This window comes from Argentina silus (genome assembly GCF_951799395.1).
Source record: "Argentina silus genome assembly, chromosome: 1".
Taxonomy (NCBI): domain Eukaryota; kingdom Metazoa; phylum Chordata; class Actinopteri; order Argentiniformes; family Argentinidae; genus Argentina; species Argentina silus.
The window spans coordinates 16084353-16103416 of NC_139655.1; the positions used below are offsets into that span (position 1 = coordinate 16084353).

The 19064-nt window shown below is 40.8% G+C and overlaps 2 protein-coding genes across 8 annotated transcripts; both read left to right on the top strand.

Annotated features, from left to right (window-relative positions):
• The first annotated feature begins 6450 nt into the window (after positions 1-6450).
• Positions 6451-18374, top strand: parla (presenilin associated, rhomboid-like a). 7 transcript variants are annotated; one of them, XM_083666612.1, is made up of 11 exons: positions 6451-6763; positions 7543-7765; positions 8000-8104; positions 8282-8414; positions 8623-8718; positions 11190-11339; positions 11586-11656; positions 11865-11966; positions 13198-13295; positions 13405-13573; positions 16295-16434. In XM_083666612.1, the coding sequence occupies exons 1-10, from the start codon at positions 6684-6686 to the stop codon at positions 13535-13537; spliced, it is 1191 nt and encodes a 396-aa protein (XP_083522738.1). In that variant the 5' UTR covers positions 6451-6683; the 3' UTR covers positions 13538-13573; positions 16295-16434. The 7 variants fall into 7 exon arrangements, with proteins under 7 accessions (XP_083522738.1, XP_083522737.1, XP_083522736.1 ...); XM_083666611.1 differs by lacking the exon at positions 16295-16434 and adding an exon at positions 15030-15170; XM_083666610.1 differs by lacking the exon at positions 16295-16434 and having other exon boundaries at positions 13405-14153.
• LOC310802363 (E3 SUMO-protein ligase ZBED1-like) lies at positions 8742-10894 on the top strand. Its single transcript, XM_083666669.1, has 2 exons — positions 8742-9771; positions 9940-10894. The coding sequence occupies exons 1-2, from the start codon at positions 9431-9433 to the stop codon at positions 10289-10291; spliced, it is 693 nt and encodes a 230-aa protein (XP_083522795.1). The 5' UTR covers positions 8742-9430; the 3' UTR covers positions 10292-10894.
• Positions 18375-19064: the final 690 nt, after the last annotated feature.

Sequence of the window (19064 nt, forward strand, 5' to 3'; positions counted from 1 at the left end):
AGTCAAGATGCAAAAGTTGCATTTCAAAGTTGCATTATTTCAGTGGAGTGGGTAGATAGTTGGTTGGTTTAGTGGTTTCAGTGGAGTAGAACTAGTAGCCAAGAGAGTGCATTGTTGTGTAATCATTCTAAGAATGTGTTCTGCAGGTCTTTGTTTTTTTATTCAAGTTTTGAAGTTTCATAGCAGTTGCAGTAGCAATGGTGGCTCTCAGAATGTTGGCCTGAATGAACATTTCAACATATTAACGGGGTGAGAGTTTTTGGAGTTATAAATAGCTTAATAGTTTAAATGGTTTAATAGCTATCAGAACGCTTTTATCAGGGTTGATAATTTGGAGTTTCTGGTACATTGTATAGTTGCATGTGTGAATAGCTTTAAAGGTGTAAAAGTAGTGGTGGTTCAAAAATTTAATCTTTTGGTACCCATACACATCCATGTTACAAAGTGCACTTTCAAGTTAGTAGTTTATACTTAGTAGTTTATAGTTTATAGTTTAAAAAATGTAATAGGTATCAAAACCAAAAGTCATAGCAACACGATTTAGACTTCTCTGCACATTTTAAAGTTGGATTCGTGTGAATATCTTAAAAGGAGCAGCAAAGTAGAATTTGAATAATAATAATAATAATAACAACAACAACAAAAATCCAGAAGAAACTTTGTGGGCTTGCAAAGTCTTGCATAATTGCTAATGGTTGCTAGCTACCTTGCCAGCTAAGGCACTGCATCAGGTAGCCTAGCAACAACAGTCACGTATTTCACTATGTTAAAAGATTGGAGTTTTTGAGTTACGAAAATCTGAATATTTATTTTAAAAAAAGTATAATTATGTAAGCAACTCAAGTTAGACCTATCTGCACATTTTAGTTGGAATGGTGTCAATAGCTTAAAAGCTGTACAAGGAGGAAAAAGCAAGCCCACTCATGATGGTTCTTAGAATTAAAATTCATGGTAAATTCTCCACTTCATGAATTGGCCCATGAATTTAAATTTAAATTGGAAATTATCCCAACCCTGCTGTGGATAGAAATACAGTACATTCATGTGTAGGTTGTCTGTGCATTGTTATTTGATTATGATCTAAAAATGTACCCTACAGTATGTGAACCTTTACCCGAGTAAAGTCTGTGAAGCACATGAGGGAGATTCACTTCATTCAATGGAATCTCAGAATGGAACTCTGACACAGAGGCTTATACCCCTCACCAGCATGATTGGTTACAGCTGGGAAAGACTGTTTAGCAGCTTTGCATTGTTGTTGGCTTCATATGCATGGCTCATAAGTTGTGCCACTTCACAGACACAAGTGCACACACACAACAAACTTCCTGTCACATGACTTAAGTCCTGCCACCCCTTATGCAGACGAGGACCCTGGCTGGCGTCTGTTCATGGCAGATCGATGAGAGGACCTGAAAGAGGACACCACTGCTGGGAAAAATTCACTGTATCGATCAGGGAGGAACCTAGAGTCCTCTACAGACGTTTCCACTGCAGAAGGAGAGAGAGAGAGAGAGAGAGAGAGAGAGAGAGAGAGAGTGTGGTACACTACCCATGCATGCTTAACAGGGTTTAAACAGCCAAATCCAAACCACCAACAGCTTTTACCTAAGTCTACTTCTGGGGCCTCTTAAATATGTATGCCCCTCTTGTCTCCTCCTCTCTGTTCTTTTCTTCAGTCCCTCTTCCCCTGTCTATCTTAACTTCTCCCCCTCTTTGTAATTTCTTCTCCCCTTCCTTCTCTTTCTCTTCTCCCTCTTCTCCCCCATCTCCCCTTCTTCTCTCCCCTTCCCTCCCCTACCTGCTCTCTCCTCAGACTCAGACCTTGAGGATATCATCTAACTTGGCAGCTTGATGTCCTTGGGATTCACACTCTCTGGCAAAGGCATACAGTACAGTGTCCTACGTAAGCAATGGGACAGTGAAGCATTTTGCATTTTGGATTTGAAATCAAACAATGACTATGAGGTTAAAGTAGAGCTTTTTAGCTTTTATTGCTCTCCTTCTCTTTTTCCTCACTCACACTCTCTCTGCCTCTATCTTATTTTATTTTTTGTATCTCTCTGTACTATTTTGTCCCCAACAAAATTATGCTCCATTGCCAACTCCTACCCTATATTTCCCTCTCTCAATTTGCTCTTGCTCTTGTTCTCTTTCAAATCTTCTGTCTGTATCTTCCAAACAGTATAAAAGCTTTGCAGATGATAGAATGTACAGTTACAGTAGTAGCTCTTAGTAACTTATGCATGTAATTTACAAGTAGGTAGCACATAATCCTTTTTCTAGAGACTGCAGTGCAGGTATGGTTACATTCTACCCTCTAACCCATTTCTAGAGTCCTGGCAAGCTTGTGAAAAGTTTATGGAACCTGTCCAATCACCAATCAATACACTTCATTCAATCAATACTCATCTGGTCCCATGAAGAAAGCCTATGTATCTCTCATTCTGTTACGTTCACATTCTGACTCACATACCTTTGGACTTTAGCTGGATGGTGTATTTTTAATACAATTCACATGCCCCGCTAGAGGGCAGTAAAACATAATGAACATCATAGGGAACGGGAGTTAAGATTTCTTTTACTAATATTTGCACATTGCAATTGATTTGAGCTAAACTTATGTAATGTCTAGGGTCTTACGATATGTTCGACCCACAGAACAGAGCAAATTAGCCCGTACATGCATAGCCAACAAAAACAAAAAATGTTTAAAATCCAATATGAGCCACTGTTCACCCTGGAAACTACAGTAGCAACACTGCAGGCATGCATGCGCAGAGGTTTCATATTTCAAAATATACATTTGTGGAAGTAGATGGACAACAAAGTGCAATCAAGTGAGAAGATTTTATAAATTGTGTCACAAATGTTTTTATTCATGATAATGATTCATGAGGGCAGAGGATATTGTCAGACTACGCATGTGGGTAGCAGTCAAAGAAAGTTATTTTTTTTACCGATTGGCAGGCTAACATGTTTCGCTCTGTGCGGCAAAAATATGAAGACCCTTAACCTTGTCCCCAGGCTATTGCGCACAACGCATTTGTGTGAAGTAAAGCCAATGGCTAAGTTTGACGCGTTGGTCGATCAGTAGTGCAAGTGTCTGAGAACGAGACTATAAGACAGTACACAAGTTTAGTTCAAACCAATAACGACAATGTGCAAATATTAGTCATAAATAAATAAAATAAAACACCCCTATTGTTTTCCGGCTCGCTCTGCTTATTTTTCAGATTGCGAACGGAAAGACATGCCGAGTGAAACCCCTGGCTCCTCCTATCTCTGTGGTTTGCGCTCTATGAACCAGGGATCAATCGGCCGTCTGGCGGGCACGCCACAAAAGCTAGTGACCACTTGTGGTACCATTGTAGTTCTCACTTTTAGTTCTGCCCAAAAAGACAATTCCCAATGTAATTCCAATGGCAGAGTAAGTATTGTTACCGGCCAAATTAGGTCGATTCCAGCGTGACTTTCATGTTCTACAATTACTGTTAAATATACAAATGCATGCCTTGGCCATCGTAATTCTTTTTATAGCCCAGATTGGGACAATAATAACATGTATCTTACTTCTATAAAGCGCTGAAGTCAAATTGAAGAGTCTGAACCAGCCAAGAGACAAGAATGCGCAGGGATTGTATGAGCACGAGCAAGCTACTGAGAACGAGCATGGAACCCTTATGAACAGCGCTAGACGTAAGCACGTTGCATCCAGAAGTGCCGCAACAATTGAACACTAACACTACAGTACATAAAATCACATTCTGTGTGCAGTATAGGCCAGTACATCCATTATTATTTTGTATACTGTCAATAATAGTTGTAACATGTAGCTATTCTGCAATATCATGAATGCAAGATACAAGAAAAATGTAATAATGATTAATTGATTTTAATGATGACAATGATGCATAATAAATACTTAATTATGACAATAAAGACACTGATGTTGAAAATGATGAGACTGTTATGATATGTGATATATATTATGAATTTGCAAAGGGCATTATTTGATGGCAATCCATTACTTGGATGCCTAAGATGATGGCGAAGGACAATGAAATTGATTATTATTATGATTTGGCCTACTGAAGATTTAAGGTTAATAAATGACAGCGATCATTAGCTTGCACGAAGTTGATTGAGTTGATTAACCGTGCCCAGCTAATATGTCAGAAATATTTAGAACTACATACAATTGGTATGATTATTATTAATTTACTGCAATTGCTACACAATTTGTGATTGGTCTACCACATGGATTCTCCCACCAAAAAATGTGTGTATAAAGCTTTGAGAATTTGTGCGCCAATAGTTCGGACTGAGATCAGTTGTGTGTCAAAATGCCGTCTTGTTGTGCTTATAATGGTACTAATCGTACTGGTGAAAAGGGCCCAAAGTTACGTTTTTTCATGTAAGTATGACATGGAATGCATTTTTATGGGACATACTAAGCAACATAACCAACCTCACCAAGTCAATTTCCTGTATGTGCAAATATACTTGGCCAAATAAAATAATTCTGATTCTGATTCTGATTCTTATATATGGCCTGGCTACTTATAATGCCCAGGTAATTCAGTGTGTCATTTTCACCTTGATGTTGATGAGCTGTGCTAGCCTTATTGGCAACGTGAGGTTTTGTAGTCTTGCATCTCAAATTGTAGGCATAGGCTTAGTTACTGTACATTAGCCTACACATCGTTTAGCACACCAAAGTTATCGTTTCTCTCTAATGACTCGTGAGTTTGCCAGTATCCATATGTGTATTATATTCTAAGACAGGCCTATTTGGCTATTTAGAATTCTGTAATATTTGAAACATGTTTTCAGTGGGATGGTAATTTACTTCGGATGATGATATCAAGTGGATAATAACTGTACACATGGTGGCTGAAGGTAAGGCTTTATATAAGTGTACCGAAACGTTTACAGCTCTCTCGCGATCGATATGCTTTGGATCAAACAGCGTTAATTAACATGACCATTTGAGTCTACTCCGAATGCAGTACTCGAGTTCCTCTTATTACCTAACTCCTATACTTTTAAGATTGGGCTAAATTGAGAATAAAATGAGATCTAGTAGGCTAGATGGCATTGACTAAATTGTTTGATGATGAAATAACATGAAATATCGTGGCCATATTGAAACTAATCGCTTGGTATGTGTTCAAGATTCAAGATTCAAGATTCTTTATTTGTCACGTGCATACAAGTATACAGTGAAATGCAAAAGTGACAGTGCCACAGAGTAGTGCAACAACACAATAAGTTTTAAAATACAATAAAATAAAAATAGAAATACTAAAAAATATACAGTATGGACAGTATAAACAGTATAAACAATATGAACAGTATAACCAGTAAGCATATAAGTAAGCAATATAAATAGCAGATGGATGATTATGTGTGTGCATATGTGTTAGAATGACAGTGCATGTGTGAGTGACTTGAGGGGGGCACTGGTGGGGTCATCGTTGACGATTCTGATGGCTTGGGGGAAGAAACTCAGTCTTAGCCTCTCTGTTTTTGCTGCCTAGGTGTTGGAACACCTAGGCAGATTAGGAGCTCATAAATAATACAAGAATCTGAAAAAACTACACTACGGGTATCCTTATTTTAGTCATTGGTTCTAATATGGCATAGATGATTAAACGTCCAAATAAAACAAATACATCAATAATTACGACGTAGACTACCCATTAAGGTTAATGCAGTTTATCTGTATGTGCTTCTGGTCTTGTCAGCCCGAGCAGCAGAGGCCTGTGCGTTCCAGTGTGCTTCTCGTCTTGGTAACCGAGTGCGCACGCTCAATCGGCAGAGGCCTGCACTGGGCTTCCCAAGGGCTAAATAAACATAAATAAACAGGTGAAGTTGTTTATTTGAACATTCTTCTGAATAGTCAAGCTTATGCATATAATTTAGAAACTATAGCCACAGCCCTTAGGATATAGGTTTTCTGCTAGCCGACTGCTCCGATCATTACAATGTTTCACAACATAAACCGCACTTACACTGCGACAATGACATTTCATAATTGAAACAGATTTGTCATGTACCAAACAGAAGGGCTACAGGCAACACGCATTCCATACTATCACTTTTACGTTGTCGTTCTGGTTTGGGGCACGCTATTGGCTGCCTTTTCGTGTAAAGTACTGATTGGACCATCGACAAAGTACTAAGACAAAAATGCCTGAGCAGACAGATAATTAAAATATATGTTATTAGGAATATGTACCCAAACTAGCGATGGCAACAAATGTTGTAGGCCTTCTAGACATAATTTAGACTAAAATAAAAACAAAGCAGCTCCTCCCTCGCCAGGGATCGATGAACTTCACAATTTTGGGGTCCGGCCCATGCTCTTAACTGGGAGCTTGAGTTCCCGAGAACCAAACGAACCATTGCCAGAGGGTTCACTCAGCATCCATTTACGTCCGCAGTCTGCGGAAAGATAAGGACTAAATATGACACCTAGCACTGACAAACCTCTCTACGCATGCCGGCAGTGGCTACGTTTCTAGTTTCCAGGGTCGACAACGGCTACCATTGGATATTGACCCACTCATCCATCTTCCAATTATATAAAATATTTGCCATTTACTCTCCTTCATACGATCTTTGATCTGACCCGGCAATGAAACGTCGTGGGACGTTTCTGACGGGGTTATCGTAACATGGCGTGGAGGGGATGTTTTGTAAAATGGACCAAAACAAAACATATCAATTCCACCTCCACGGTTTCGCGAGGTGACAGGTGATTATTATCAGACCACACAGTCGCGTGACTGTACATTTGCAACATTGTTACAAACGCTTGCCAAGTATGACATTGATTGTTGCGCAGGTTACTAACCATCTTCTGGCTGTCATTAGTTCCGACGCGACACTCCATAACATTTCATGAAATGATTTGGAGTGTGGCGTCGTTGGTATGTAACTACCTCGATAACTGTATTGCAGATTGAGCTGTCGTAGCCTATTACAAATATGCTGTCATACTGTCATTTACATGTATTGACAGTCGTTCCAATCATGTCAATATACGTCTTCATGGCAGTCTGGAGTTATGGAAGGGATATGTGTTGTTGATCTGCATGTTACCATGGTCAATCAAAGCTCAAGAGGGGTCAACCTCTGCAATAAGTAGTAGATCTAAGTCACACATTACTATAATGGAGAGTAAAACGTGGCCTGTTTAGTTTAAGCTTTGTGATCACTTTTGCCATAGTGGAGTTACAGGACTCTTTCTGAAACCAATTTAAAGATTTATGACAGGATTTATAGCCACACTATATGAGAATCAATATTCTAAACACATCACTATTTACATTCCATTCCATTTACAAAGCATTTAAATACAGTTTATACAGACAACAATCATTCATAACAACAATTCTCAATTTGCGAACCATCTAAATTGCAGTTCTTTGAAACAATGCCCTCAGATTTCTGAGACCTAAAAAAAAGCATATACTTAGTTTAGTTGCATTCAGTATTAATTTGAATAAGTTGTCCTCCTTCGCCCATCCACAGGTTCACCCTCCACCCCCAGCAGAGATGTGGCTTCCGGAGAGAAGCAAGGAAGCCGGAACCTAGGAAGGGTAACATTGCAGAAGAAACGGGCCCTCCTCCGTCTAAGGTTGCTGATGTGACAGTTCCTCGGAAAGCTGAGCACCTAAAAGTGGGACCGCCACCCCCTTGTGCACCCCCCAGGCCCTCCGGCAAATTGTTCAAGCCCCTGATGTTCACAGTGGGGGTAGGTCCTACCAGCTTTCTCCCTAAATTTCCCCTCATGTATACTGTAATGCATATGTCACTACATTTTAGTTATTTTCAAGTATTTTAGCTTGTGTCAATTGGTATGTGGAAACATTTACAAAACAACAGCATGCTTTCTAAAAGCATTTTCCAAGTATATGTACAATCAGTACAATCTGTGCAGTGGGCAGTCTGAGATCTTGGACCGTGTGCTTGTCTGACTCCATGTTAGTTTACAGGCTGCTCCTTCGGTGCGGCAGCCATCTTGCAGTACGAGTCTCTAAAGTCACGAGTGAAGATCGCTAGGGAGGAGGCTGAGGCAGAAAAACTAGGACAGGTAAGGTAGTAATGCAAATATGTCCCATTTGACATAACACATTCAAGAAACCAATAGCTATTGTTCAAGGGCTCCATGAATACAGTTACCTGACCGTATCTGTTATGCATAATATGAATATGAACATCAGCTTATGATACATGTAGGAAACCTAAGAACTCATTGTTTTGTTCCCAGCAGTCACAGGACATGACTTACTGGCACAACTGGTGGAACCAGCTAACAGAATTCCAGAAACAAATTATCTTGCTGATGTCTGTGGTCGACGATTTCTGGAGCAGCCTGACTGAGGGCCAGAAGACTGCCACTGGTGAGTCTTTTGGAGGATTGTGATGGATTTCAGGGAATTACGGTCAAAGAGCTAAAGAGGCTGCCTTGGAACCAGCTTGGGGTATCCATGGTTGAAGCAAAAGATGAGTTGAAATGTGTTGGATGTTATGAATCTGAGGTTGCTTTAGATGTTCTCTCATCTGTCTCCCCTTCATGATATTCTCTTTCTCTCCATCTCCATCACATAGGAATCATAGCAGTAAATGCTGTGGTCCTCTGTTGCTGGCGAATTCCCTCTCTGCAGAGATCCATGATAAAGTACTTCACCTCAAATCCAGCCTCCAGTATGTATGTGTTTAGGTTTGTTGGGTTGTTATTGAGCTGTTGAATCACAAGCCTTCTGTCTGGAGCTTTATTTGTAGTTGGGCTGTCAATGTTAACGCGTTAACGCTTGCGATTAATCTGGAAACCTTAACGCGTACATTTTTCACCCAAATTAAACATATTACCAAGATTGACCCCAACTTCCTCCCGTAATTCCAGCGCGGATGTTTACCTGGCTGAATTACTAAAAAGCATGGCTAACGCAGATAACGATGACTGAGGAGACATCCCCCGGTGTGCTGAACGGCAAAATTATTTTAAAAAAGTTTAGAGATGGAAGTTTAGACAAGACAAAAGTTGTGTGCACATATTGCAGTGATGAACTCTCATTCCACCGAAGCACAAGTCTTAAAATGCCCAAAAAAAAAAAAAGAGGCAACAAAAGCGGAGCAGTTGGCACAAGCTACATTTATTGCACTGACTTGGAGACCACTGGACATCAGTAAGCAACCATAACTACCTCGGTGTAACAGCACACCTAATCGATGACAAATGGCAACTGCACTCGTTCGCTTTAGGTGTGGTGAAAACAGAGGAAAGGCATTATGCTGAAGCATGCGCTACTCAGTGTCTTGAAGTTGCAAAGGAGTGGGAGATAACGAACAAGGTCACCACTATAGGAACAGATAGCGCTCGCAATATGATCGCGACAGCAAGATACCATTTGAGCATATGCCCTGTGTAGCACACGTTATACAGAGGGTAATCACAGTGGCTCTCTGTGACAGCGAGTTTGATGGTGCTTTAGCCAAGTGCCGTAAAATAGTCAGACACTTCAAACACAGTGCTGCAAAGCTGAAAGTTCAGCAAGCCTCTCATGGGCAAGAAGAGGAGTCACTCGTCCAGGATGTACCCACGCACTGGAATTCAACTCTCGAAATGATAAATCGGGTCCAACACAACAAAGACCCACTGAAGGCAACGCTGGCGCAGCAGAAGCACAAATTAGCCATGCCAACCTCAGCTGAATATGACAGGCAGGCAAAGTTGGAAACACTGCTGGAGCCATGCAGGTATGGTGATTTCCCTATCCTCTCCAATTTTATTTTCTGACAAATACAATTAATATAATAGTCACTTTGTTATTGTATTTTTAAAATAATTTTAGGCCTGTCCCCTTAATGGGTGTTATCTGGATGAAAAGTGTAGTCATTAATTCTGTTAGTCTTGTGTGTTTGTAGATATGTCACTGAGCTCCTGCGTGATGACAAATATGTGTCCTGGTCTGTGGTGCTGCCTGCACTCTTGCATATGATGAAGGTCTCAGATGTTGACCCTGCCTATATAGTGCGTTTCAAGGCTGCATTCACAGAGGACCTCAACAGACGAAAAGAGAACACAAACCTGTCATGGCTAAAGGTAGCAACAGCTCTAGATCCCAGATTCAAGGACCTCAGGTGCCTGCCCAGAGCAGAGAGGGAAGAGGGAGATGCTAAAGGACAGAGAACCTGCATCACAACCCTCCACAGAGGAAATGGAACCAGAGCCACCAAAGAAGAAAATGGCCCTCCTACTGATGGGGTCAGAGTCTGATGATGAGGCACTGTCCAAAGACAAAATTCTAGACAGGTATAGGGCAGAGCCCAGTGTCAACATAGAGGCATGTCCACTACAGTGGTGGTCGGCACACACAGGTGCCCATGGTAAGCTGGGCCATATTACACAAAGGTACTTGGCTACACCTGCCTCAACATTGCCATGAGACTGTTTTCTTTGGCAGGCCACATTGTGCAGAAGAAGAAGTCAGCTCTGTCATCTGAAAATGTCAACAAGCTCACTGTCTGCCTGAGCAGCTGGTTAAAAGAAAAGTAGACTTTATGAACCGGTTGAATGGAGTCATGTTACACAAATTCACACTGTTTCAAGTAATTTTATTAAACTAAGAGTGTGAAAAGGGACTGTTCACTTTGTCTCTTCAAAGACACTATGGTATTCAGTTTCTTAAGTAGGCCTACTCACTGTAGCATTCATTTGGGTGAGATGTTACTTTGCAAACAATTTATAGGCAAGCTGTTTACATTCACTTTGTAGCAGACGTTACTTTGTAACTGTTCTTTATGTGGTTGTCTGCTTATTCAGAAATCATCAAAATTGTTGTTGTAACTGATGTTAATGGAGTAAACTCTGATTCCTCTAGCCAATTTATCATGCATTTCTTTATTCCAACACAACACATGTATTTGTCTTATCCCCCAAAAAATACACGTAAATACTAGTATTTTAAACTTGTGATTAATCACAGTGTATTATTGTGATTAACTCGATAAACATCTTTAATCGATTGACAGCACTAATTTGTAGTGAAATTTTATTCACTTCTTCAAAGTGAAACTAGTTAAAGATCAACCTTTTGATCAAACCAAGCCTTGACATGTAGCCTAATTTCCTCTAACTTTCTCCATGAAACTACTCATGTTGTTCCTTTCGCCAGAGACGCGGTGCCTTCCCATGGTCCTCTCCTCCTTCAGCCATTACTCTATACTCCACATGGCGACCAACATGTATGTGTTGTGGACCTTCTCCTCCAGCATCGTTTCTCTCCTGGGGAGGGAGCAGTTCCTCGCAGTCTACCTCTCAGCTGGTAGGAGCCTGGATGATTATAGTGTGTTTACGCTAGTTAGAGATTGAATGTGCAATAGATGATGGAGCAGGAGAGTGAAAGAGGTTGATCATCTCATCCCTTTTTGTGTGTGTGTGTGTGTGTGTGTGTGTGTGTGTGTGTGTGTGTGTGTGTGTGTGTGAGAGAGAGACTGCGACTGCATGTGTGTTTGCGTATGCACGTGTGGTTTAGACGTTGTTTCTCAACCTCATCTTTGTTGATTTTCAGGTGTGATCTCCACTATGGTCAGTTACATATGTAAGACAGCCACTGGACGCCTGCATCCCTCTCTTGGAGCGGTGAGATGCCCTCGTCTTATGCACTCTTCTTATACTCCACTGTGGAACTGGCAACTCCGTCAACTCTACTGTAACACAAGTTGTTAACACTCCTTTGACCCAGAAGCATGTGCACATCTTATTACAATTGATAATTAGCATCATTTGCTTACTTGATTTTGCTAATTTCTTTGGTCCTTGCTTTGATGCCACTTTCTGTGTGCTGCAGTCTGGGGCCATCATGACAGTCCTTGCTGCAGTCTGCACTAAAGTACCTGATGCCAAACTAGGAATCATCCTCTTGCCCATAGTCAGCTTTACCGCAGGCAACGTGAGTGATATTTTCTGTGTGTTTGTGATCCGTCATGCTGTGTGTGTGTGTGTGTGTGTGGGGGGGGGGGGTCATTTGTTCTTCTTTTGGCTCTATATTGCAAAAGCTTGGATTTGAAATCAAACAATTACTATGAGGTTAAATTAGAGATTCTCAGCTTTTATTTAAGGGTATTTATGTACATATGTTACATAATATGTATAATATGTTAGAAAATATGTTTCTGTACACTTCAGAATTCATCCTGCTGCTGCCGTCAGCAGTTACATCATTAATGCAGACAAGTGAGCCAGTTCTCGTGGAAGCCATACATGCCCAAGCCCAAAATGTTTCACAGATGAGGTGGTATGCTCATGGGCAGTTCCTTTTTTTCTCCACACTTTACTCTTGCCATCACTCTGGTACATCTTAATATTTGTCTTATCTGTCCACAAGACCTTTTTCCAGAACTATTCAGTCTCTTTTAGGTACTTTTTAGCAAACCGTAACCTGGCCATCCTGTTTTTGTGACTAACTAGTGGTTTGCACCTTGCAGTGTAGCGTCTGTAGTTCTGCTGGTGAAGTCTTCTGTGGGTGGTAATTTCTGACAAATTCATGCCTACCTCCTGGAGAGTGTTCTTGATTGATGGGACAGTTGTTTTGGGGGTTTTCTTAATCATGGTGCACATTCTTCGTCATCCACTGTAGAAGTCTTCCTTGGCTTACCAGGCTGTTTGCGATTTCTGAGCTCACCAGTGCTTTCTTTTCTTTTAATTATGTTCCGAACTGTTGATTTTGGTAGGTTTAAGGTTTTGGCTATGTTTCTTATAGATTTTTTTCTGATATTCCCTGACTTTCATTGACGTCTCTTTGGTCCTCGTGTTGACAGACACCAATAGCAGACTCCAAATGCAAACGAAAGCCTACACTCAATACTAGACATTGAAAACAAAGATGTGACGAAACACATCTGATGAACCAGAAACCTGTCAAGCCAATTTTCAAATACTTTAGGTGTTCTGAAATAGAGGCACTATGTATAAAAAAGTATTTTATTATTAATTTCTAAAGAGAAAACATTGAATTAAAGCTGAGAATCTCTACTTTAACCTAATAGTAATTGTTTCATTTGAGTACAGAGCTAAAAGAAGACAAAATGCTTCCTCTCTCCAAAACTTATGGAGGGCACTGTATGCTTAAGTGCCTTACCTTTCAATGCAGCTTATACAGAACCTTACAATTTCCTCTTTAGGCCTTGAAAGCTATTGTTGCCATGGATACAGCAGGGCTTGTTTTGGGATGGAGGCTGTTTGATCACGCAGCCCACCTTGGAGGAGCCCTGTTTGGAGTGTGAGTATAGCACTTCTGATGGCATTCATGAAAATGTATGAATCAATTCTGGCAGTAAGAGAATGGTGGTTACATTATTAAACACAACTTGTTCATCTTTCTCCTGTAGATGGTATGTTGCATACGGCCACAAGCTTATCTGGAGGAAGAGGGAGCCACTGGTGAAGTTTTGGCACAACATGCGCTCACAGGGCCCGGGTGGGGGCAGATCGGGGGGCCCAGGCAGCAACGGACCTGTGTAGGACCCTTAGTTGGCCCTCTAGGGCTCCCTTTGGGTGGTAGGTAGAAGTCACCCATAACTACTGACACAGGATTAGATATTTGTTCATTGCCTTGGGTTAAAATTTAGGGTAGGGTAACCTGATCCGAGATCCTTGATCTCTGGTTAGGGGAAACATCTACCTTATGTCCCTTTTAGTAGAATGGATGGCTGCCATGTTGAAAAATTAGATGATCTGAATGTTTTTAAATTTGAAACCTTACATTTAACCTTTATTTATCCAGGTTAGTCTCATTGAGTTGAAAAATAAATTTTAAGAGAGACCTGGTCCAGACATGTGCATTTGATTGTGTGCATGCATGCGTGCATGTCATCCAAGACTGTACGCTGTTGTGTGAGTGGGTAATGGGTATGCAGTCATGATTAGCAGGATTTAAGATTGTACTGTATGGTTTTAGTTCAGTGCCAGCAGATATAGGTGCAGATGATGGTGTGGGGCTTTGTCATTATGATATAAGATATGATGCAGAGACCTCATTACTGCTTCCTGTTCTTTAATGACCACTTGCGTTATATGGAATCGGTTGACAGAGAATGGCCGTCCTGGAGCAGTAAAACAATAAACTTCCTCAATGACCCATTTCATGCTGTATATACAATCAATAAAGTGTGAAAAATGCAACAAGGTATTCAGATATCAACATATCCTTGCAGGTACAAAAGCTGGTTTGTTTGACATGTTGCATCACATTTTGGTACCAGTAACACAGGCATAGCTGAACTGCTTTGTTCTTTCATCTGAGTTAAAGACTGCCTCATGTTTCTTTATAATAAAGGATGCTGAATAAGTAACACATAAGTAGCCAACTTCAGCCATACCTGAGGTTGCTAGTTCATAATGAGAAGCCATATCTTCAAGGCAGGGACCAGTTTCTGTGAAATCCAATTACCACTAACACAATGTCTGGGTTTCCCCATCCCTCCCTAGTCTGTAGCTACATCCTGGGCTTTTCTCTGCCTGTTATCACTACAATGATATTAGGGCCATATCAATGAGGAGTGATAGGGTATAGGCAGGATGTGTACAGCTTTCGTAACAGCTAGGAAAAACCCCCTTCCCAAGCAGCAAGGAAAACTTTCACTTTTGAAATGGTGGAACTCATGAAGTTTCAGAGAGGGGTGGAGGGAGGATGCTACATATCGGAAAACAATTGTAGGTGTATAAATAAGAGATGAACAAGAGAAAAGAATCTGCTTTTTTCGAGTCCCTGCAAAGGAGTAGCCTACCAGCTGAGATATCTCTCAACAATGTTCTCGCTTTGGATTGTGTTTTTGCCTTATGTAGGTATGAACGAATCGTCTCTCGTATTATTAATATCTCGTATAAGTATTGCCACAGGGTTTTGAACGTGTTGCAAATATTGCAAATATTTAAATATTATATATTCAAGTATTGCAAATATAGAATGATAAATTGTGTAATTATTGAACATATTTTCATTTCCTTCTTAAAGCGTCTTCATTGGTTCTAAACCTGACTCCTAAGAATCCCACCGTTCGCGTCGGCGACAGTCTGGTCCTGATGTGCCATGCCAGCGGTTGCGCTGATGCTGTCACATTCTCCTGGCGTTCGTTATCTGACAAGCCGCTGTACAGTAGACTCCAGAGCAACGGTTCGGTGTCCCTTCAGATATTCAACCCCTTGAGGGTAGAACATGGTATTTTGCTAGTTTGTACGGCTACATGCAATGAAGGAAATGCGGAAAAGTCCACTAAAGTGCAAGTGTATGGTAAGTTAACTACACTACAGTATATTATGTATTTTATTATTTGTATTAGGCTATTATTTGGTCTTTGCTTTGCCTCATTTGGTACAATCAATATATAGGCTGTATACTTTTACCCATCTCATGCTTTCATGTTATTTCAACACGGTATCACTGCGTCCTTATACTACGTCTATGTAATGTCGTATTTCGTCAAACAACAACAAAAAAAGGTCCTGCGTTATAACAACGATTTAGGCTTAGATGGCGGTTAGAGAGTATTAAGCGTTAACTTCGAGTGGTAAAGGTGCAATCTGTAATTCAACAAAGTGGAATCCCTGCCACTTTTTTGGTAAACATCTGAGGGATGGGGTTGGAGAAATGTAACCACGCTCAATTTCATACACAGCTATGGATGCAAGGACTGATGACCATCCATGAGATTAACATTATAGTTTTAACCATGTTTTTTTTTTATTGTTATTTACAATTGCATTGTTTACAAATAATGGAATAAAACAAGCTTATATTTTGAGCTCTGATGGGATAACACAGGTGATCTAAGATCACAAGGCATTTATAAGTTATATTTAAAAAAAATCAATGGCTATATATAATTAATTTAAAAATCCAATTGGATGTACCAATTACGGATTGACCCTTTAAGGTAAGTGCAAGGGTAAGGTTTAGGCTTGGGCATTAACTGTGAGTGGTTAGGGTTAGTGTAAGTTGTCAATGGAAGGTATTAGCAAACAATACCACTTAAAGCACAGTTGTCCCAAAGCAGATTCGAACCCACGAAGTTGGGTTGCAAGTCTTGGGTATAATATGATTTGAATATGAGGACCATCTGCTATAGAGGTTAGAAATGCAACTTGAGCACAGAATGATATTTTTAAAGCATATTTAGGCATATAGTTAGTATATCTGCTTATCTGGGTTATCGTTTTTTTATTTCTAGGTTATGAATAAGAATAATTAGAAATTATTATTATCTGGTTTGTCATTGACAGCTTTACCCAAGGACCCCATCATATCAGGAAGTGACCTTTTGACTGAGGGTCAGGAGAGTAACCTCACCTGCACAGTTCCAGATGTGTACCCAGCCGACCACCTAATAATAGAATGGCTGTGTGGAAATGAAGTTGTCCACAACCAAGAAGACCACCTGAACATTTTGGCTGGAGAGGAAGTCCAGAATGTCACCTCAGTGTTAAAATACAAACCAACGGCCCAGGACAATGGACAGACTGTTACCTGCCGAGCAAGACTAAACATCGAGGCAGTGCCTATTGACCACAGAACTAGAGAGACTATGGCATCACTGTCCGTTCAATGCAAGTACACAATGGTTACACAATGTTTTTGTATAGGAATCCTGTTGTTTAATGTTTAATCACAGAATGTTTGAATTCCAAATTGGGAATATGTTTACCAACAATTTTCTTTTGTTTTGCCAATGTAGATGCTCCCAGGAATGTCAACATCTCACAGAACACAGAGGTTAAGATCGGAGAGAGTTTCATGCTGTCATGTCGTGCTGAGGGGAATCCCAAACCAACGGTTGTATGGAGGAGACTCAGGCAAGATGGACACTTGGTGGTGGCAGGAGAGGGAGATACCCTATTGGTCAAAGAGGTGTCATGGTCCAATGATGGAGAGTATGAATGTGAGATGCGCAACACTGCAGGAAACCTAACAGCTCATGTGACTGTCATTGTCCAAGGTGAGCTGAATAAACAAACCAACAACATTCCACAATTCAAAAGCCCGTCTTTGTTTCCCCCTTTTAATTGGCTAAATCGATTTTTTTGAAGGTCCACCCATGAACCTATCTGTGGAGATTTTGCCATCTGCGCAGGTGGAGGAGGGACAGAACGTGACAGTCTGCAGCCGGGCTGTGGCTGTCCCTGCCCCTTCAGCAACCCTCCTGAGGCTACGGGACAGGGTGGAGCTGCAGTCCTCTGATGGGATCTTCAACCTGGTTCACCTCAGCCCAGCCGATGCGGGGCTTTACCTGCTCCACGTCACCAATGAGCTGGGGCAGCAGAGCCTAAATTTCAGCCTTAGTGTACAGGGTAAGTACTGACTGATATTGTGATACCCAATGTTATACACACAAGTGCAAAGAATGTATGGGCACATAGACATACAGTGAGAGTGCTAAACATTCCAGAGTGGGTACATTAAATACACAGACACAACCACTAGCTTACTTGCAACCATACTGTACCAGACTGGTCTAAATAGTATTTTTCTAAAACTTTTAAAGACTGCCTGGAGTGCCAGATGGGCAGGGTTTGCACTTTTGGACTGAATAGTAAATCGTTGGATCTATTAATTAATTTCAAGTGAGTCCAAGGTGGGCCAGATGCACAGTTGTTTGTCTAGATATAGGCCTATCTACCCACCTTTACCTCTTGACCGACACCACTAGTAGGCTTTAGAAACCCCCCCGCCTCCCACTCTTGTTTGCCTTGCATTGCCACCCCCAAACACCCCGTTTGTGCCCTTTTTGGGGAAAAAGCACCTGCCCTTACATAAGTCTGTGCACGTTTCATCCAAATGGTGTAAGTAATTCAATAACTTTAATTGTACCTGAGGGGATACATACATTTGTGTTGAATTTAATTTAATTTAATAAAAAAATAACCCCTCCAGGTAAATCCATCAGTCCAGGCTCGTCCGATCTGCCAAAGGCCGTCATACCTGCTGTGGGCTTTGTTTCCATAGTGACAGCTGCAGCGCTTCTGATTCGTTTCCTGAGGAGGACAAGGGGGAATTCATATGACATGGCCATTTAGACTCCACATGTGAAAGGAGGGGAGATGGTCTCACTTTCAGTCTGAACAGGGGCAGTAGAACATCGGAAAAGTCAATTTGGTGCATGGAGCATGGGTGTTGCACCGATGGGCAGAAGTAGCTCTATCTGTGGAGACTGTTTTCTTGGCAACTATTTTTCAAGTAAATATGCACATGAATATAAGTTCATGTGATATGTTTGTGTTTGCAAGTATGTGTCAATGGTATGCCCACAGAAGAATGTATATTCATGTGAATGCAAATGATATTTATAAAATATGTTCCATATCACCCTGGCTTTTTATTTATTTTTTTATCATTGGGAGGAACTGCTTAGAGGTTATTGTTCTAACAGACACCAACCTCACACTGATGAGCTCTGATTACCTTGCTTGTCCGGGATGGCATTCTACCAATTCTGTGAAAAGTTACACCACACAGGAACAAACAGTCTACAACCCCTTTCAAAATGTTCACCTTTTGTTATCCTAGAGGCTGGAATCGAAATACATTACATTAGTTTTTTCTCCTACTGATCTACTGGACACCTTCAAAGTGAAAGAAAATTAAAAAAAAAAAAAACTTGAAAAAGAGATGCACCCCCTACCCAACGTTAACAATACTTTCACATGACAAATTCCATTTCCTCCCCCTTCATTGAATTAACAAAAATAACTATTACAATCACAGTAACAGACAAAGTAGGCCGACCTCATTTTGATCAGGGGCACAGCACATGGATGCTGTCTGATGATATGAATGACTTGGTCCTATATAGCTTGCAGGCAGGGGTGTAGTGCTAGTTTGTTTGTGCTGGTGCACTCCCACCAAATAAATGTTGTTATCATTACTATAAGAGCATGCCCCTTATACTCAGTGGTGACGTTTCAGCTTAACCTATGGCAGAACCATTGGTGCTAAAATTCAGAATAATAATTTGGACGAAGAGTCTGGGAGTTCTCTTCCAGGAAAATGTGGTAC

Bases quoted from the DNA above. Each gene is read 5' to 3' on its own strand.
- LOC310802363 (XM_083666669.1), top strand. From the start codon at position 9,431: ATGCCCTGTGTAGCACACGTTATACAGAGGGTAATCACAGTGGCTCTC. The intron at 9,772-9,939 runs GTATGGTGATTT...GTGTGTTTGTAG, and splicing joins ACACTGCTGGAGCCATGCAG to ATATGTCACTGAGCTCCTGC.
- parla (XM_083666608.1), top strand. From the start codon at position 13,405: ATGGTATGTTGCATACGGCCACAAGCTTATCTGGAGGAAGAGGGAGCC. The intron at 13,574-15,029 runs GTAGGTAGAAGT...TCCTTCTTAAAG, and splicing joins TCTAGGGCTCCCTTTGGGTG to CGTCTTCATTGGTTCTAAAC. The intron at 17,360-17,942 runs GTAAGTACTGAC...TAACCCCTCCAG, and splicing joins TTTCAGCCTTAGTGTACAGG to GTAAATCCATCAGTCCAGGC.